Raw genomic sequence first — 16,439 nt, 5'->3', positions numbered from 1 at the left:
TTCCAGTTTTTAGATGAATTCCCTGTACCATTAAAAAAATATATATGTTACTCCATTTAACATTGAGAGAGAGGAGGTGGTATATACCATGCATCAGATGCATGAGAGAAAAGACATTACCTGTAAGTAACGGTTCAATATTGTATATGCCACACTGCTTCTACTGCTCTGTCCATACAGTACTGGTAGGTTAGTTACTGATGGTTCTAGGGAATAACAATGTTAAGCATTTATATACCTCACAGTTGATGGAAGGCCTGACAATGATCGAAGCATACTGCAGTTGCTCAAATCAAGAGCTTCCAGTTTCGAAAGTTGACTAATGCTTGCAGGTAGGTTGACAAAACTGTTTCCACTTAGTGTTAAATACTTTAATGAGGAGAAGCAGCCAATACCATTAAGCCCTATTCCTTCAAGTTGAGACATCCTACTCAGTATAAGTCGTTTTAGGGAAAACTCAGGCCTCACGGAAAAATTACTCTCTAATGGCTCTCCACATCCACAATCTTTCAAGACAAGAACGGAAGAGGGAATTTCTCTAACCGCAGTTCCACTCAAATCAAGTTCCTTTAAACACTTCATTTTCCAAAGGTTATCAGGCAGGTTGGCAAGGCGTGAGCATTTGGAAAGAATGAGTATTTCAAGTGACCTCAAACTAGTTATGTTTCTTGGAAGACATTCGAGATTTCTGCAGTATTCTAGATTTAGTAAAGTAAGGGCAGTCAAGCACTCAATTGATGAGGGTAGTTCCTCGATAGCAGTACAACCCAAATAAAGTTCTGATAGGCTTTTCATAATCCCCTTAAATTCCGGAATCTTCTTGATATTTGAACAGCCAGAAAGATTAAGACTTGTGAGGGACTCCATTTTAGAAGTCATGCTCGGAAGATTGGTAAGAGATTTGCAACTTTGTAGATCTAAAACATTAAGCTTACTAAGTTTTCCAATAGATGGGTGGATCTCAACCAAATTTCTACAGCATGTGAGATTTAGTCTCTCAAGTCTCGGAACCCCTGAGAAGTCAGGTGTTTGAATAAGGTCATAGGAATCTTGAAGATTGATGCATTTTAGCTTGTCCAAATACTGTCAAAAATAAATAAATAAATAAAATTCCATTAAACATAGAATTTATTTTAATAAGATAAATAAATTTTTCATAATAAGGAAATTTTATTAATGAAAGGAGGAAACTCAAAGTCTCAAATAGGCGGGGAGTGCATTGAAGCTACTCCTAAAGAAAAGAAATAATAATAGTAATAATAATAAGTAGTAGTAGTAGAAAGGCAGCTTAATGAATAAAATTACCTTGACTCCTTCCCAGAGATATTTAATTTTGCTAGACTGTAAATTAAGTTCAACAAGCTCTTTTGGTTGGAAACTGGATGGCAAACTTTCTGAAGAATACCCAATCCATTGGAGAAATCTTGGGCCATTAGAAACATGATTGAGGCCATTCGGGATGTGCACATTGTGAATTTTAAGCAATCTAAGATTATACATCTTTGAAAAAACTTCAAGAAAGTCTTCAAAATTCCAGTCTCTTTCACATTCATAACTGTTTAGGACTATGGCTTGAATTGTTTTTGTTGCCTGAGAATCAAAAGCAAACAATCAGTGAATTAATTGCACAACAAAAGATAAGAAAACTAGAATTACTCATGTTTATAGTGTCAAAAGAGATGAAAATAGATACACCCTGTGTTTTCCAAATGTATAACCTCCTCTTAACCATTGGTGGACCCTTGGGAAATTGCCATTTATTTGAGCCTTTGAGAAACAATTTATTTTTTGCATCCCCTCCTCTCTAACAGTAATTCTTAGGTACTCTCAAAGAATAGTGCTTCCTCCTCTCACATTCATGGTACACGTTAAATTCATGTTAGGATCTAGCACAAATGTGAGTGGAATAGGCACCATTTCTTTAGAGTACCTAAAGAATTTTCCCCTCTCTACCTCCACCAAAAGAAGCCCTCAAATGGTGGGACCAACTTCTAATCTAACGATAAAAAACAGAAAAGTGTACTACAAGCCCTATTAGCAGAAAAGTTATTAAGACAGATTTATTAAAAGTTTACATCAGAATGGTGTTTAAAATTCATATATTAAAATTGTTTTATATTATTCTTATAGTTATACATTAAAACTAAAAGGTGCCTTTTAGAGCCCAAAAAAAAAAAAAAAAAAATCTAAATAGGAAATTACAACATTTCTTTTAAAATGATAAGGAAAAAAAAGAAAAAAAACCTTTCATTATAGATTGAAAGATTGGTTGATTGAATCACGAAATTGAATTCGAATCTTTAATCAATGACACAATCACATTATGTCTTCAAAGTAAAATATAAGAAATCGTCAAAGACAATTTGTTAATATTACTATATTAGCATCTTAAATGAAAATTAATTTAATGAATGAATTTATGTTATTATAATCATGTAACTGAAATAAAATTCTAGTTTTGCTATTATTCTTACCATGGCATTTGTCAATACATGAAACAAATCCTTACAAAGCCACAATCTGCTACGCTCTCCAGGTTCGTCAGGTGATTCTCGACATATAATTTCTCTACCCATTTCTTGTAGAAGATCATGCATCCACAATTTTTTATTTTCTATGCTTAGGAGAGATTTATCGATGAGTACACTTATACCAATTCGTGCATCAAAACCACAATTCTCTAATATCTCTATAACACGATCTTTTCTCTCCCCTTTAAAGTAACACGCAATATCCAAAAATATATTTTGCCACATTCTTTCTAGTCCATCATAACTTACCTTAAGTATGTCAAATATTTCTCTTTTGGGAATTTTTTTAAAATTTTCCAATGCACTTAGCCATTCATCTATTGTTTTTCCAACCAAAAAAGAACCCAAAGTTTTAAGAGCTAACGGAAGGCCTTTAGTATAGAATACAACATCTTGGGAGAGCTGCATGTAACCTTCTTGGGGTTGCTCGTTTTTGAAGGCTTTCAAACAAAAAAGTTTTAAGGCATCATCATGGTTTAGTCCATTAGGCTTATATACTTCATGCACCCCATGTTGGACCAACAAATGTTGATCTCTAGTTGTTATGATGATCCAGCTCCCCAATCCAAACCAGCCATGCTCTCCAGCCAACATTTCTAATTGGTGCAATTGATTAACATCATCAAGGACAAGTAGAACTTTCTTATGATGTATCCTTCTCTTGATCATGTCAACTCCCTCATATACATCCCATATATCTATATTTCTTTCCTCCAAAATTTGTGCAAGTAGCTTCTTTTGTAATGGAAGCAAACCACACTTTTCTGACTCTTCCCTAATATTACCAACAAAGCTAGAAGCTTCAAAATGACAACGAAATTTATCATAAACAACTCTAGCAAGAGTTGTCTTCCCCAGCCCCCCCATACCAGAAATCCCTATCATGTAAACACCGTTCATAAAACCTAAATATGAAGTCAACAATTCCTCCACTGAAGAATCTATTCCTACCAAGTTGGTGGGAATGCTTGAAAAACCTGAACTCAATTTATGTAATATCACTTCCACAATGTGTTGGATAAATTCTGCTTCATGCCTGCAGGAAAGATAGAACGATAATTATGTGATGGTCCAAACCAATCATAAAAACGTGTGGAAGGAAGAAAATGTTCGTCAATAATACTCCGTGGTTAAATAAATATGAATTCATTAGCTCAAGCAACATGGATAGAACCACCCGTAAAATAATTGTATATACATGTTAAATGGACAGCTGGTAGGGAGCTATAGTTTATGTTATATTCAATTTAAACAGATCCGTGTTGATAACTTATAGGCAATTGTTATTCTTTCCCAAGAAACAATTAAGGGCCTTACCAATTATCGAACCAAAAAGAAAATTGAAAAGGCAGCGAAAGATGGAGAGAAGCAGGACATATTATTAGCAGCAAAAATATCAGTATGGGAAAGCAAGTTAATAGCATTACTTAGGTTAGCATTGATTGACCATAAATTAGAATAAGACTTATGTAAACAATTGGTTTGTGAATAAAATGGTTAAAATATGCTTTTAAGGATTTTATTTAACACAAAAAATATAATTGAGCCAAACCTAAATCATTCTGAAAACAGCTGACATGTTCACCATGAACTTAATCCAGTCTATAACTTGGCTTAGGGTAATTTTGGATCGTTTCTTTTTTTGTTTTTTGTTTTTTTGGGAGAAGAAAGGTAATTTTGGATTGTTAAAACATCATATTGAGTTACAAAAGTGTTATAAATGTCTTCAAAAGTGGTGTTCGTTTAACTTTAATTCTCGAAGGGCTAGTCTAGAGGAATCGTTGAATGGTTGTCCATGATTGCCCAATCATATAATTTTGGAGCTAGGTTTTTGTTAGATTCTAAAAGTTTAGAACAATTGGTAAACTGTGAGCGCAAACTTGTCTAGATATAGATCTTAGAGTCTGTAGGATTTATTAAACAATGCTCAAAGTACTGCAAGTCAGAATACAAGAAAAAGGAAGCTGTAGGTTCAAGAATTCAAAATATGCCAGGTTCGACCGATCGAGAATCGTATCTGCATAATTTTTTGTTTGGCCCATTAGCCCAAACTTGTCCGTTTGAAGCCCAAATCGTGATCTGCTTGCTACAGTATTTAAAGGACATTATAAGTTAACCCTAGCTGGGATTTTTAGAGAGAGAAGAGTTCATCTTGTGGCTCCTAGTGTAGATCTAGGGTTTTTGTACCCAAATCTCTCTCAAGTCTTCCACAGGCAATATTCTTTGAAGAATCTCAAGATTCGGTGTTGTAGAAATTGCTACCATCACTAGTTATCAAAGTTGCTAGAGATTTAAACCTTCAAGGGTGGTTTTGGAATCACAAATTGAAGAGTTTGTGTTGCTAAACCTTTAAGTGAGATTTCAAAGTCACAAACATGGGTGTTTGTGCAAAGAAAATCCAAGAGAGAAAGAGTCCATGTATTCGGAGCTTGCATGTGGTCGTGTCAATAACTTACTATTGGAGATAATAATAGATTTAGGGTTAAATTTTATTATAAAAACGTCAATTCTCTTTTAGTAGATTTTTTTTTACCTTAAGGATAATTAGGTCAAATCCTCCCTAGGTTTTTACCTTGAAACGGTTCGTTTCATTGGTTTTCCTGAGTGATCATATCTGTGTGTTATTTACTTTTTCGCTGTTGTGCATGATATGATTTATCATTGTTTAACCTAGATCTCATAATTAACCTAAGTAATCACTTAGCTAATTAATTAGGTTAAACAATATGTTTTAAGGGGTCTAAACAAAAAAACAGCTTTCTTTACCTTTGCTAGTCTGGATGGAGTCTATTCCACCAGATATTTTACATTTTGTTGTTGCTGTTGTTCCAGTTTCATGAATAAAACCAGTACGTACTATTTCTATAAAAAAAAATAAAAACGAAAAAAAGAAAAAGAAATTAGAGTTAGACTTTGACCAGAGAAGTTAGTGTGTAAACTTATCTTATCAAAGCAAGTCAAAATATATAGAGTAATTATAATTTACCCTTATAGTTTGGTCCTTTCACAATTTAGCACACAGTTTCTATTACTACATCTAAATCATTAAAGTTTCCACTAAAATGAATTCTTTTGGGCTTCATCCTATGTTTTTTCACATATATATGTGACACGTGAGTAATTTTATGAGACTGACTTAATGAAAATACCCCTCACAGATACAGCATTCCACTCTCCAATTTTTTTCTCCAGAAAATGTTAGAAATCAATGACAAAGGTAAAGTTAAAAAAATTATAATAATTAAAAAATAGAGACATGTCCACCATGAAAATTTAAGCCTAACCTAAACCCCCCAACACTAAAGGTGTTTCTCCTAGAAAACCAACACAATTCTCTCAATCAGCTATGGAAGTCTAAGCCCTATTGAAACTCTCAATCGTGGCTCTCTTCTTCATATTTTGCTGTTTGGTTGTTTGGGTACTTCATTTTGAGGGCCTTTATTTTACATTTTTTCATTGATGTTTGCTTTCTTACTTTAACAATATTTGATTTAGTTTACTCACTTTGCTTTCTCTGAATTTCTAAATTATGCTATGTTTTAACTTAGTTTACATGCTATGTTTGCTTTCTTTGAACCTGGACTCACAAAGAAATATCAATTTAGTTATAAGGCTCTAGCACCTTTGTAGTAAGTGTTTATGAGATAAACATTAGACCAATTAATTAATCTATTATGTATTGTGTAACTTGTGTTTGGTAGAATTTTACTGATACTAATTGTGAATTTTGCTGTTGTATGCGTAGATCAATTATGATACAGCTAGAGTTGTAGTTAGTGGCTTAGTTACTACATTAGTGAGCCACCCCCTATGATGGCTATAAAATAAATTAAAAAAAAAAATTAATGTCTAAATATATTTAAAAAGTTTTTTTTTTTTTTTTTTTTGTGTAAATTCTCTTAGTTATTATTTTTATGTTACTTGTAGTTTAAATTTGTTGTTGTTGTTGTATAATGTTGGACAATTGTTATATCTTCTGGTTGCAGTGTTTATGAGATAAACATTAGACCAATTAATTAATCTATTATGTATTGTGTAACTTGTGTTTCGTAGAATTTTACTGATACTAATTGTGAATTTTGATGTTGTATGTGTAGATCAAGTATGATACGGCTAGAGAGTTGAAGTTAGTGACTTAGTTACTACATTAGTGAGCCACCCCCTATGATGGTTATAAATAAACTAAAAAAAAAAAAATAAATAATGTCTAAATATATTTAAGAAGTTAGCTATTATTTTTATTTTACTTGTAGTTTAAATTTGTTGTTGTTGTTGTATAATGTTGGACAATTGTTATATCTTCTGGTTGCAATTGGAGTATTTTTTAACACATTCACAAAAAAAAAAAAAAAAAAAAAAAAAAAAAAAAAAAAAAAAAGGGAATAGATTGGAACATTAACGCCTTAATGATCTACTCTATATCCATTTCAACCTAAGATTGCAGCAAAGGTACTAATCATTATTATGTACATGCAACTCTCTAATTGTTAAATTGCTTGCTTCCAATTTCCATTGCCTTCAAAGTCCAACTTTTAACACGTGTATAATAAATTTGTGTAGAAATTACTTCAAGCATTGAAACTATGATCCTATTAAATTTGAAGGTTTTAATGAGAATACCAATTGGGTATTAGAGGATGAGCCAACAAATTGGACAATGGAGGAATTGGAGGACATTCCAAAACGAATTAGCAGCTTGTACAATCCAAGACAACCAAAATGATATTAGTTAGTTTGTTACATTAAATTTACTTATGCTGGTGCATGTATTTTCTTTTTATTTCATTTGTGGCCTTATACAAGAGTTTAAATGTATGTAGATAACTTAAACTTGGAAGAGTTGGTTGAAGATGATGACAGTGATGATGGAGATCCTAGTAACCAATATGAAGCTAGGAGTGAGAAGCCTAATGAGAAAGAGGATCTAATAACGAGGTTGATGTTGGAGTTTTCAATGAAGATAGAGCTTCAAGTTTAAGCTCAGATTGTAATCCATGTGAATTGAGTCATTGAACCAACTAGTGAGAGACTGAGAACAATATGCATTAGAGTTTGAGATTTGCCTTTTTTTTAATATAAAGAAGTTTAAGATATATAGAGGGCGTTTGGATTCAGATGAATCCTGCGTCCACGTTTCCAGTGTCACGTTTTCTCCTTTTTTTTTTTTTTTTTTTTGGCCCGCATTTGTTGACTTTGGGGGGACAAATTTTACTGTTATGAACAGTAAATACACTGTTCACGTACTGTGCTGACACTGTTCACACATTAAAAAATATTAAAAATGGGTCCCACAGTACTATTTACACATTTAAAAGTTATTTTGCTACAGTGATTTCAGTTTTCAGTTTTAGCAACAATAAGCTCAATCCAAACGGACCCATAACAAGATTTTATATAGTAAAGACTTTGTTGCAATCTTATGACATTCGTTTATTTGGCTTGTGAATTTTATAAAATTTCTAATGTTTTTGCTTGAGAAACATTGATTTTGAATTATAATGGTGAGTTCAATTTAGGCAAATGTCTAATTATATATATATATATATATTTATATAATTTTGAAAACTTTTTTGGTGACCCATTGGTTGAACCAATAACCCAGCTCATACACGAATACACCGGGTCAACATCCGGTCTAGATTTAATAACTATGATTATATGTAATAAGATATTGTATTTCGATTTCTCTGATGACATTGGTGGTTGAAGAAAAATAATGGGGAAAGAAAAGGGGGTTTTACATATGAAATTGTAAAATTTAAACAGTGTATGAGCATACATGTTTAGTTTTTGTATATGCATTCATAATTTTCCATGCTTTAATTTGCACTGCATCCTGTTCCTTTTCATTTAAAATAATAAAAATAACAACAACAAAAGGGAAGAATGAAAAATAACGGAAGCACGTACTTCCAAAATACAACAGAATTTTAACTAGTATATGTAATATTTCAATCAAGCATTTTATGATACATTCCAATAGCTATTTATATACTTCCTTGTATGTAAAAGAATTATTGTTGTTTATAACTTAATATATCAAAAGAAATAAGTTTGTCATGAAATTACCTATTTTGTAAAGCCCAACCAGAGAGATTGGCCACTTCTCTCAAAGTAGCTCTCCATATTTCAACTTTCTCCAAATTTTCCTTAAATTGATCTTTGAGATTATCAAAAGCATTTTGAAAAGGTCCTGTCTGATTTCGTACATCATATGCATCCACATCATAAAAAACCGGTAGAATTGTCAATCCTATCTCTTTCATAGATCTAACGATCTTTTCAAGCTCATTTAAGCACCATGTCGAAGATGCATAGTTTCGTGAGAAAATGACGATAGCAAATCTGGATTCTTCTATGGCATTCAAGAGCTCTTGTGAAATTGATTTTCCTCTCTCAAGTTTTTTATCGTCCCTAAAGGTCAAAACACCCTTCTTTTCAAAGCATCATATAGATGGTCTGTAAAACTTGTACGTGTGTCCTCTCCCCTCTAAAACTGAGAAAGACATCGTATTTCCACCAACATGTTGAAGAAGAAGGTGTTGACCATGCTTGAGGGATCATGGAATTCGTTGGATGCTGAGAACTTATTAAATTCAACAAACTTGGATCGGCAGCAAGAACAGACTGTTCAACACCAATACCACCGTCCCAGTTGCTTTCTTGAAGAAACTCCATAAACAGCTTTTTGCGTTTCCTATTGTTTGATAGTATTAAAAAAAAATTAAATAAACAACAGAAAAATTATGACTTATTTTTTATTAATTTTTTTTAAAAAACAACAAACTAAATAAAAAATTTAAGAAATTATTTTTCAACTTATTTAACGTCTTTGCTCAAAAAAAAAAAAAATATTTAAGGCCTTTCTCAAAAAAATAAATAAATAACTTATTCAAAGTTACTAACAAATATAAGAAAATAAAATAATTTTCTTAAAAATACTTTTTTTAAAATTTTTATTTTTAAAAAGTATTTAGATCCATTTAGATTGAGTGAGAAAAAAGAAAGTGAAATAAAGTATAATAAAGTTTGTTTAAAATAAGCTGATTTTTGTCTTAAATTTATTCTAATCTCCTTCCCTTCCTTAGTCTACCTTTATGTCAAAAAAAAAAAAAAAAACAAAAAAAAAAAAAACGTAAATAATAAAAAAATAAAAAATAAAGTATATTCAAATTCAATTCAAACTGGAGAAAAATGTTAGGAAGAAGAAAATGATTTGATATGTAGATCTTTTATTTCAGGGAGGAAGTAAAAGAGTGAAAAATGAGAACTTACGACTTGTGGATCATCATCTTGAAACAAGGCCGGCTTCAGTTCCTATTTGAATGTATTTGCTATTTAGTGAATGAATAGAAATCATCAAAACCCAAGCCCATTCAAAGGAAAGATAGCCTAATTGAGAGAGAGAGAGAGAGAGAGAGAGAGAGAGCCTACTTTTCTTCTCGTTTCTCTCTAATATAATGCAACCTCCAAAAGTTCTCCAAACGAAAATCGCGCACCGTCAATTTTTTAAACACCAAATAACCAAGCTAGTTGCTCCACAAAGATTCAGCCTCATTTGCACTTTTTATACTTTTTATAAAGTTAATAGAAAAGGACCGGAAAAATCGTGAACATCTCTCACAATCATGGTTCTTTTAAGCTTAAGAACCGGCCTATGTCAAAAAACAGAAAACCGTTCGAACCGCGATTCAATCCGCACAGTTCTGAGAACCGTGACCAGATCGGTTCTCACGGTTCCCTTTGAATCTGAACCTTCAAAAAAAAAAAAACACACACACACACACACACACACAACTGCCGGGAGTAAATCATATCTTCAGAAACTCTGCCACTGCCATCTTCAGAGAAACACAACATGTCTTTATGTTTCTTCTTCTTCTCTCTTCAGAGCCCATCACGCAGCTCCCTCTCTTCAGAAACTCTTCTCTTGGGCGAAGCAAGCTTTAAATTCTAGCTTTGTTCTCCGCCGGTAATGTGTGTGTGACAGGGTGAGAGTATGAGAGAAAGAGAATGAGAAACAGATAGCTAGATAGAAAGAAAGAAAAATAAAAGCAGAGGACACGTGTGTGTGGAGAAGAAAAAACGAAAGAAAAAAAAGGAAAAGAAAAGGTAAATACACCCACACGCTTTCTATCTTCTCAAATGTCCTACAGTCACGCGCAGCTTGGATTTATATCAATATCAAGTAATTGGTAGTCTGACAATACACGCGTCAGGAGTCGAGTGGAGGAGAAAGAGTTAAAAACTGAGTGTTATTAATTGCACCCCCATATGACTTTGTAAAGCCGACTGACAATTTCTTAAAAGCATTTCCCTTAAAATAATATTTGTCAAAAAAGTGGTCACTTCACAACTCAACACACTTGTTGAGACTTGACACTTAGATCAACCAGTAGTTGCCTCATGACTGCCCCATTTTGTTACAATCCCTTTATCCCGTTTCTACCTTGGCACATTTTGGGCTTTGTTTATTTAGTTGGAAACTTACTTTTCCATCATGTTTCTAATCTTGTAATCAAGAAAAGGAAATAGCTATTTATGTTTTTTTAGAATTTAATAATTTTTATTTGTATTATGAAAGTTATGTTATAAAAAATATTATATACATTTGTTTTGGATTATTTTAGTTTATTTTTCTATTTTTTATTAATTTAATGTTTTTATATATATTTAAAATAATTATGATGTCGTCACGGTTCGACCCCGATTCGACCTCGGTTTGACCTCAAAAACCTTGAACCTCTTCTTTTTACAATTCAATGAACGGTCCGAGTCTGAAAACCTTGGTGAAGAACATATATGAAGCACCTATTCCAATTCTCTTTTTTATTTATTTGCATTTTGCTTTACAGTTGGACATAAATACTAAAAATATAGGGTAAAAATACTATTTTGGTCTTTATAAGATCATAATTAATATGATTTTTATATTTTGATAGCAGTTAATTTTATTTTTATTATTTTTAACTTATAATCAATTTAATTCCCATCGATAACTTACTAACAAAAAAGGCCAATATGGTAAACGGTGTGAACTGATAGACTTATGTCGCTTGTAATATTGCAAGTTTGGACATAAACACATTAGACTCCTATTAAAAATATTATGCGAAAATACTACTTTAGTCCTTACTTGATCATAATTAATTTGTTCCCTATATTTTGATAGCAGTCAATTTTGTCTTTATTATTTTTAACTTACAGTCCTTTTTTTTTTTTTTTTTTGGTGAATATCTTACAATCAATTTAGTCTCTACATTAACTCACTAACAAAAAATGCTAACAAATAATCTAAACTTGAGGCTTATGTGGCCTGAAATATGACAGTTTGGTCCAACCAAGACCAGCTACATCAATAAAAAAATCCAAGTCACATCCACATTAGAAAAGTTAACAGATCTTTTTTCTTTTCTTTTCTTTTTTTTTTTTTTTTTTTTGTATTTTTACTTTAATCGTCTGTGTTTGTGTATCCATTTTTCATATTTTTACTTTCATAGGCCGTGTGTTTATGTATGTTCTTTCTTCAATAGTCTGTGTAAGCATGTGTCTTGGTACTTAATTTATGCAAAAACTATAAAGATGCCTTCTTTTTTTTATGAAAGGTCCTGTGTTTTCTATGACGTTAGTGCGTTACATTCTTAAACGATTGCAATGGTTTCCTTTGAGTGGCCTCTTTTTTTTTTTTTTTTTTTTTTTTTTTTTGAGAGAGAGTGGCCTTATATATATATATATATATATATATATTTATATATATATATATATATATATATTTATATATATATATATATATGGGTTCAAATTATACATTTTTTTAATCGTTGGATTTAAGTAAATTTAACCGTTAAAAAAATATCCACATTATTACAAATATTCTTATTAGGATTTTATTAATTGCTCTTATTTATTACATTTTAAACATATCTCTAAACTCAAAAACATTTGACGTTTGTCTCTTTCTCTCTTCGTTTCTCTCTCTGTGATCCAACGGTATGAATCACAGATGCTTATCATATGGGCATGACTATGGGTCTATGAAGTTCAAATTTCCATTGTTTCCCTTCTCACACGTGACGTGCATGGAACGAAAAAAAAAATTGTTCTAGTAATTCCAAATTCCAGGCTATACGTATCATTACTACTTTTCCAAGCATTCACAGAGGAAATTACCGTGACAATTTCATACAATCAAGTCACTCTCCGAGTCTCCATAGGTCTAAAATGACCTCAGGGTGGATACATACACTATAAGAGAGATAATGCATACGATACGAGTGAATGAGATACATTCTCAAGCCCTGTCAACGAAAGGCATTATCTATTTTAGAGAAACCGGTCAACTATTTCGTGGAAAATGTATGTCATTAAAATAAAAACCACTGCATGGAAGACACAAAGACAATAGGCCGCCCACAAACACTTTAAGGTCACTTCCAAGAAACTTCACTACAATTTCCTTCTCCCTTCAGTGTAGTCAACAAAGCTTGGGAAAATAGGCAGATTCCTTGCAAATCCTTTAAAGAAATAAATAAACAAAGACAAAGAAAAGCAGGCCAGCCTGATCCACATTTGTTTTTAATTTCAAAGGCTTCCAACAATAAAAATTTCCTAATAAGTGGGAGTATACTCATAGACTCATATTCATGCCCGCATGATAACCATATGTGATTCATACTGTTGGATCAGAGAGAGAGAGAGAGAGAGAGAGGCAGAGAGAGAAAGAGAGTCAAACGTCAAACGTTTTTGGGTTTAGAGATAGGTTTAGAATGAAATAAATGAGGGTAATTAATGAGATCCTAATAAGAATATTTGTAATAATAATGGTCTTTTTTTAACCCTTGGATCTACTTGAATTCAACGGTTTAAAAAATATGTAACTCTTTAGAGTTATACCAAGTATAACTTGAACCCATCTCATATATATATATATATTCATCAAACTATTTAGTTGATTTTGTAAATTGTTTTCCACGTTGGACATTGCACAATGACATTTATTATAATAATAATAATAATAATAATTTAATAACCTTCCAGATTGTTCATTGGTTATTCTTATACACCTATGGTTATAAAAATTTCAATTTTTGGTGATCTAGATTTTTAGATATGGTAGGTTTGGATTAGAATAAATTACAATTTTTTTCATAATTATATTATTTATGTTGGATGCGCATATATATATATATATATATACACACACACACATATATTTGATAGAAAATTATTTTACTGTTGTAAGTTTTGATTCTAAACAATTGTGTTTGGAAATGATGTTTACACATTGTACGGCATAAAGTTCCCCAGGCCTACTTGGGCCCTGAACTTCAACCCAACGGTACAACCCATGACCCAACCCTTTTGTCCAAGGCCAGGCCCTAGGCCCACCAGGGCCATAGGCCCAAGCCTCATGCCAACCTAGAGCCCATTGGATGAATAATCTGAGTCCATACTCATCATGCTTCATCACCTGGGCCTTGCTCGATTAACTATATCCCGAACAATAAGGCAACTGCTCGGGAATACCGCCTCTCGCCTGCCCAGCATTGCCTTGGGGAGTATCACTACCAAGCAGATCTTCTGAGGTGGGAAGCAGTTCCAATGCCACTTCTCCCAATCCCACCTAAACACCCACTTTGAAATGATAGAATTGGACCCCCAAGCCCACTAATAACCTAGAGTAATCATAACCCTTCCACTAATCTTGAGCTATAAATAAGAGATGAAAATGAGGAAAGGGGGGTTGGCAATTCTGAGAAGAGTACTAGGAAAAGAGAGTAAACACTCAGAGAGAGCAAATGAGTGATTCTGTTAGGAAGAGAGAAAGGCGTGAGGAAATAGAAGTATATTTGGGTCTACCGAGTATAGGACCACCCATAATAGAAAACCCAAAAACCCACAAAACCAATAGATTGTGAGCTCAAGTAGAGGTTAAGCCCAATAGCCATATATTTTGGGTACGCACAATTGGCGCCATCTGTGGGAATCTCCTATGTAGCTGTGGTTCTGTCGAAATGTGCACAGGAGAATGTCTAAGGGTCAACCAGGGAGTTATGCTAAAAGTGGTTCTAGAAGGTCTTCACAAGGATCCACGTGGTAGGAAAGGAGGCAAAAAAGGCACGAAGATAGGGAGCATGAGGAGGAAAGGCAGTCTGGCCTTGGAGAAGGGTCATTTCAAATGTACCGAACAATGTTTGACACTTTGAGGCATAACCGTTTTGACAGAAGGGATGAAGAGTTTGAGTAAAGGGATGAGGAACTAGAGCACCTACGAAGGTTGGTCAAGGATTTGGAGTTGCAAGTGAGAGGTAGGCGTTAAAGAAGGGACCACGGGGAGTGGAGGGAAAGGTCGGATAGTGTTGGGAACCACCATGGAACAGGGTCCCATCAATTCGGGTCTCATTGGCATTGGGACTGCTCACAAGAATATGCAGATCAGGACTCGATTTCCCCGGAGGAGAGGTGACCTCAGAATGCAGCCATGGACGCTATGAGCCGTGCATTACGCCGAACTACCCGATCACCATTCTTGAGGGACATTGAAAGGGCACCTATGCCAAGCAGATTTACACGGCCGCCGTTCAATTCTTACGATGGAAAGACTGACTTGGTGGAACATGTAAGCCATTACATTCAAATGATGCCTTTGCACACTCATAACGATGCACTGATGTGTAAAGTGTTTCTCTCGAGCCTCGGCCCCACTGCTTTGAGATGGTTTAATAAGCTAAGGAAAGATTCAATTCACAGTTCTTCCGAATTGATTCAAGAGTTTGGTGTACGATTCATGACCTGCAGCCGAGTTCCACAGCCCGTGGATGTGTTGCTTTCAATGAAAATGAGGGCTGGGGAAACCCTCCGCAGCTACGCTAGCCGATACTGAGAACTGTACAACGAGATTAATGGAGGTAATGAAAAGATTACAGCGAGTACTTTTCGGATGGGGTTGCCTGAGGATTTCGGACTACAGGAATCGTTGATGAGGAGGCCTCCCGAGGATATAAGGCAATTGATAAGGCGTATCGAGGAGTATAAGCGGTTGGAAGATGATCGGTTACAGAATAAGGTCAAGACCCCGGTCACAAATCATCCTCGGCATATCGGCTTCCAATCTAGGCCCCAAAAGGATTTGAGGATTCAAGAGCCGGGGCCACAGATGGGAAAGGTGAATGTGGCCTTCAAGGAACCAGTGCACAGGATTATGGATCGAATCAAGAATGAACCATATTTTCGGTGGCCAAACAAGATGGGAGGAGACCTGTCCAACAGAAACCAAAACTTGTATTGTACTTACCATAGAGATAGGGGGCATACTATTGAGCAGTGTAGGGTGTTAAAGGATCATCTAGAGCAGTTGGTGAAGGTGGGGTACTTGAAGGAATTTGTGATGGATCTGAGGAATCAAGAATCCAGGTAGGGCGCACGGCCACGAGGGAATCCTCTCCCACCCCCGTAGGGAGTGATAGAAGTCATCCATGTAGCTCCAAGAGGCACCCAAGGGTCTAGAAGAAGGGGAGTGCTGGCCATAGCACTGGGGGGGAGTTGCACAGGTAAGCAACCCTCCGAGAAGAAGTTGAAGTATACTCGGGAGCCCATTGCTTTTAACAACAATAACCTAGAAGGCACAATTCAACCGCACGACGATGCTTTAGTAGTTACAGCTCGAATAAATGGCTTCATAGTAAAGACTAAAAAGGGTACTGATAGATCAGTGGAGTGGCGCCGAGGTGATGTATCCTGACTTGTACAGGGGGCTTGGTTGAAGAAGGAAGACCTATCCAAGTATGATACGCCCTTGATGGGATTTGACGGCCGAATGGTGATCCCAAAAGGGCAAATTTTGCTTCCCGTGAACATGGAGGGCAAGGAGACAATGGTAACATTCATAGTGGTCGCCTTGTTTTCTCT

At 34.4% G+C, this 16,439-nt stretch overlaps 2 protein-coding genes across 2 annotated transcripts; one reads left to right on the top strand and one right to left on the bottom strand.

The window, feature by feature from the left end:
* Positions 1 to 1,225: 1,225 nt before the first annotated feature.
* On the bottom strand, positions 1,226 to 8,797 carry LOC115985805 (TMV resistance protein N-like). The gene is made up of 4 exons (XM_031108704.1): positions 8,601 to 8,797; positions 2,475 to 3,567; positions 1,306 to 1,590; positions 1,226 to 1,231 (listed from the first exon to the last, which is right to left on the bottom strand). Exons 1-4 carry the CDS (start codon positions 8,795 to 8,797, stop codon positions 1,226 to 1,228), a joined length of 1,581 nt encoding a protein of 526 aa, XP_030964564.1.
* A 6,674-nt stretch (positions 8,798 to 15,471) lies between these two features.
* LOC115985804 lies at positions 15,472 to 15,948 on the top strand. The gene has a single exon (XM_031108703.1). The coding sequence runs from the start codon at positions 15,472 to 15,474 to the stop codon at positions 15,946 to 15,948; it is 477 nt and encodes a 158-aa protein (XP_030964563.1).
* The last annotated feature ends 491 nt before the right edge of the window (positions 15,949 to 16,439 follow it).

The sequence above is a fragment of the Quercus lobata genome, chromosome 4 (genome assembly GCF_001633185.2).
Source record: "Quercus lobata isolate SW786 chromosome 4, ValleyOak3.0 Primary Assembly, whole genome shotgun sequence".
Taxonomy (NCBI): Eukaryota; Viridiplantae; Streptophyta; class Magnoliopsida; order Fagales; family Fagaceae; genus Quercus; species Quercus lobata.
The sequence above is the reverse complement of the archived record's forward strand: the minus strand, read 5'-3'. Positions and strand labels throughout refer to the sequence as shown.

Coding starts and splice junctions, on each gene's coding strand:
- LOC115985805 (XM_031108704.1), bottom strand. CDS start 8,797: ATGAAAGAGATAGGATTGACAATTCTACCGGTTTTTTATGATGTGGAT. Junction 3,568..8,600: donor GGTTGGGCTTTACAAAATAG/GTAATTTCATGA, acceptor TCTTTCCTGCAG/GCATGAAGCAGAATTTATCC. Junction 1,591..2,474: donor ATGTATTGACAAATGCCATG/GTAAGAATAATA, acceptor TTTGATTCTCAG/GCAACAAAAACAATTCAAGC.
- LOC115985804 (XM_031108703.1), top strand. CDS start 15,472: ATGGGGTTGCCTGAGGATTTCGGACTACAGGAATCGTTGATGAGGAGG.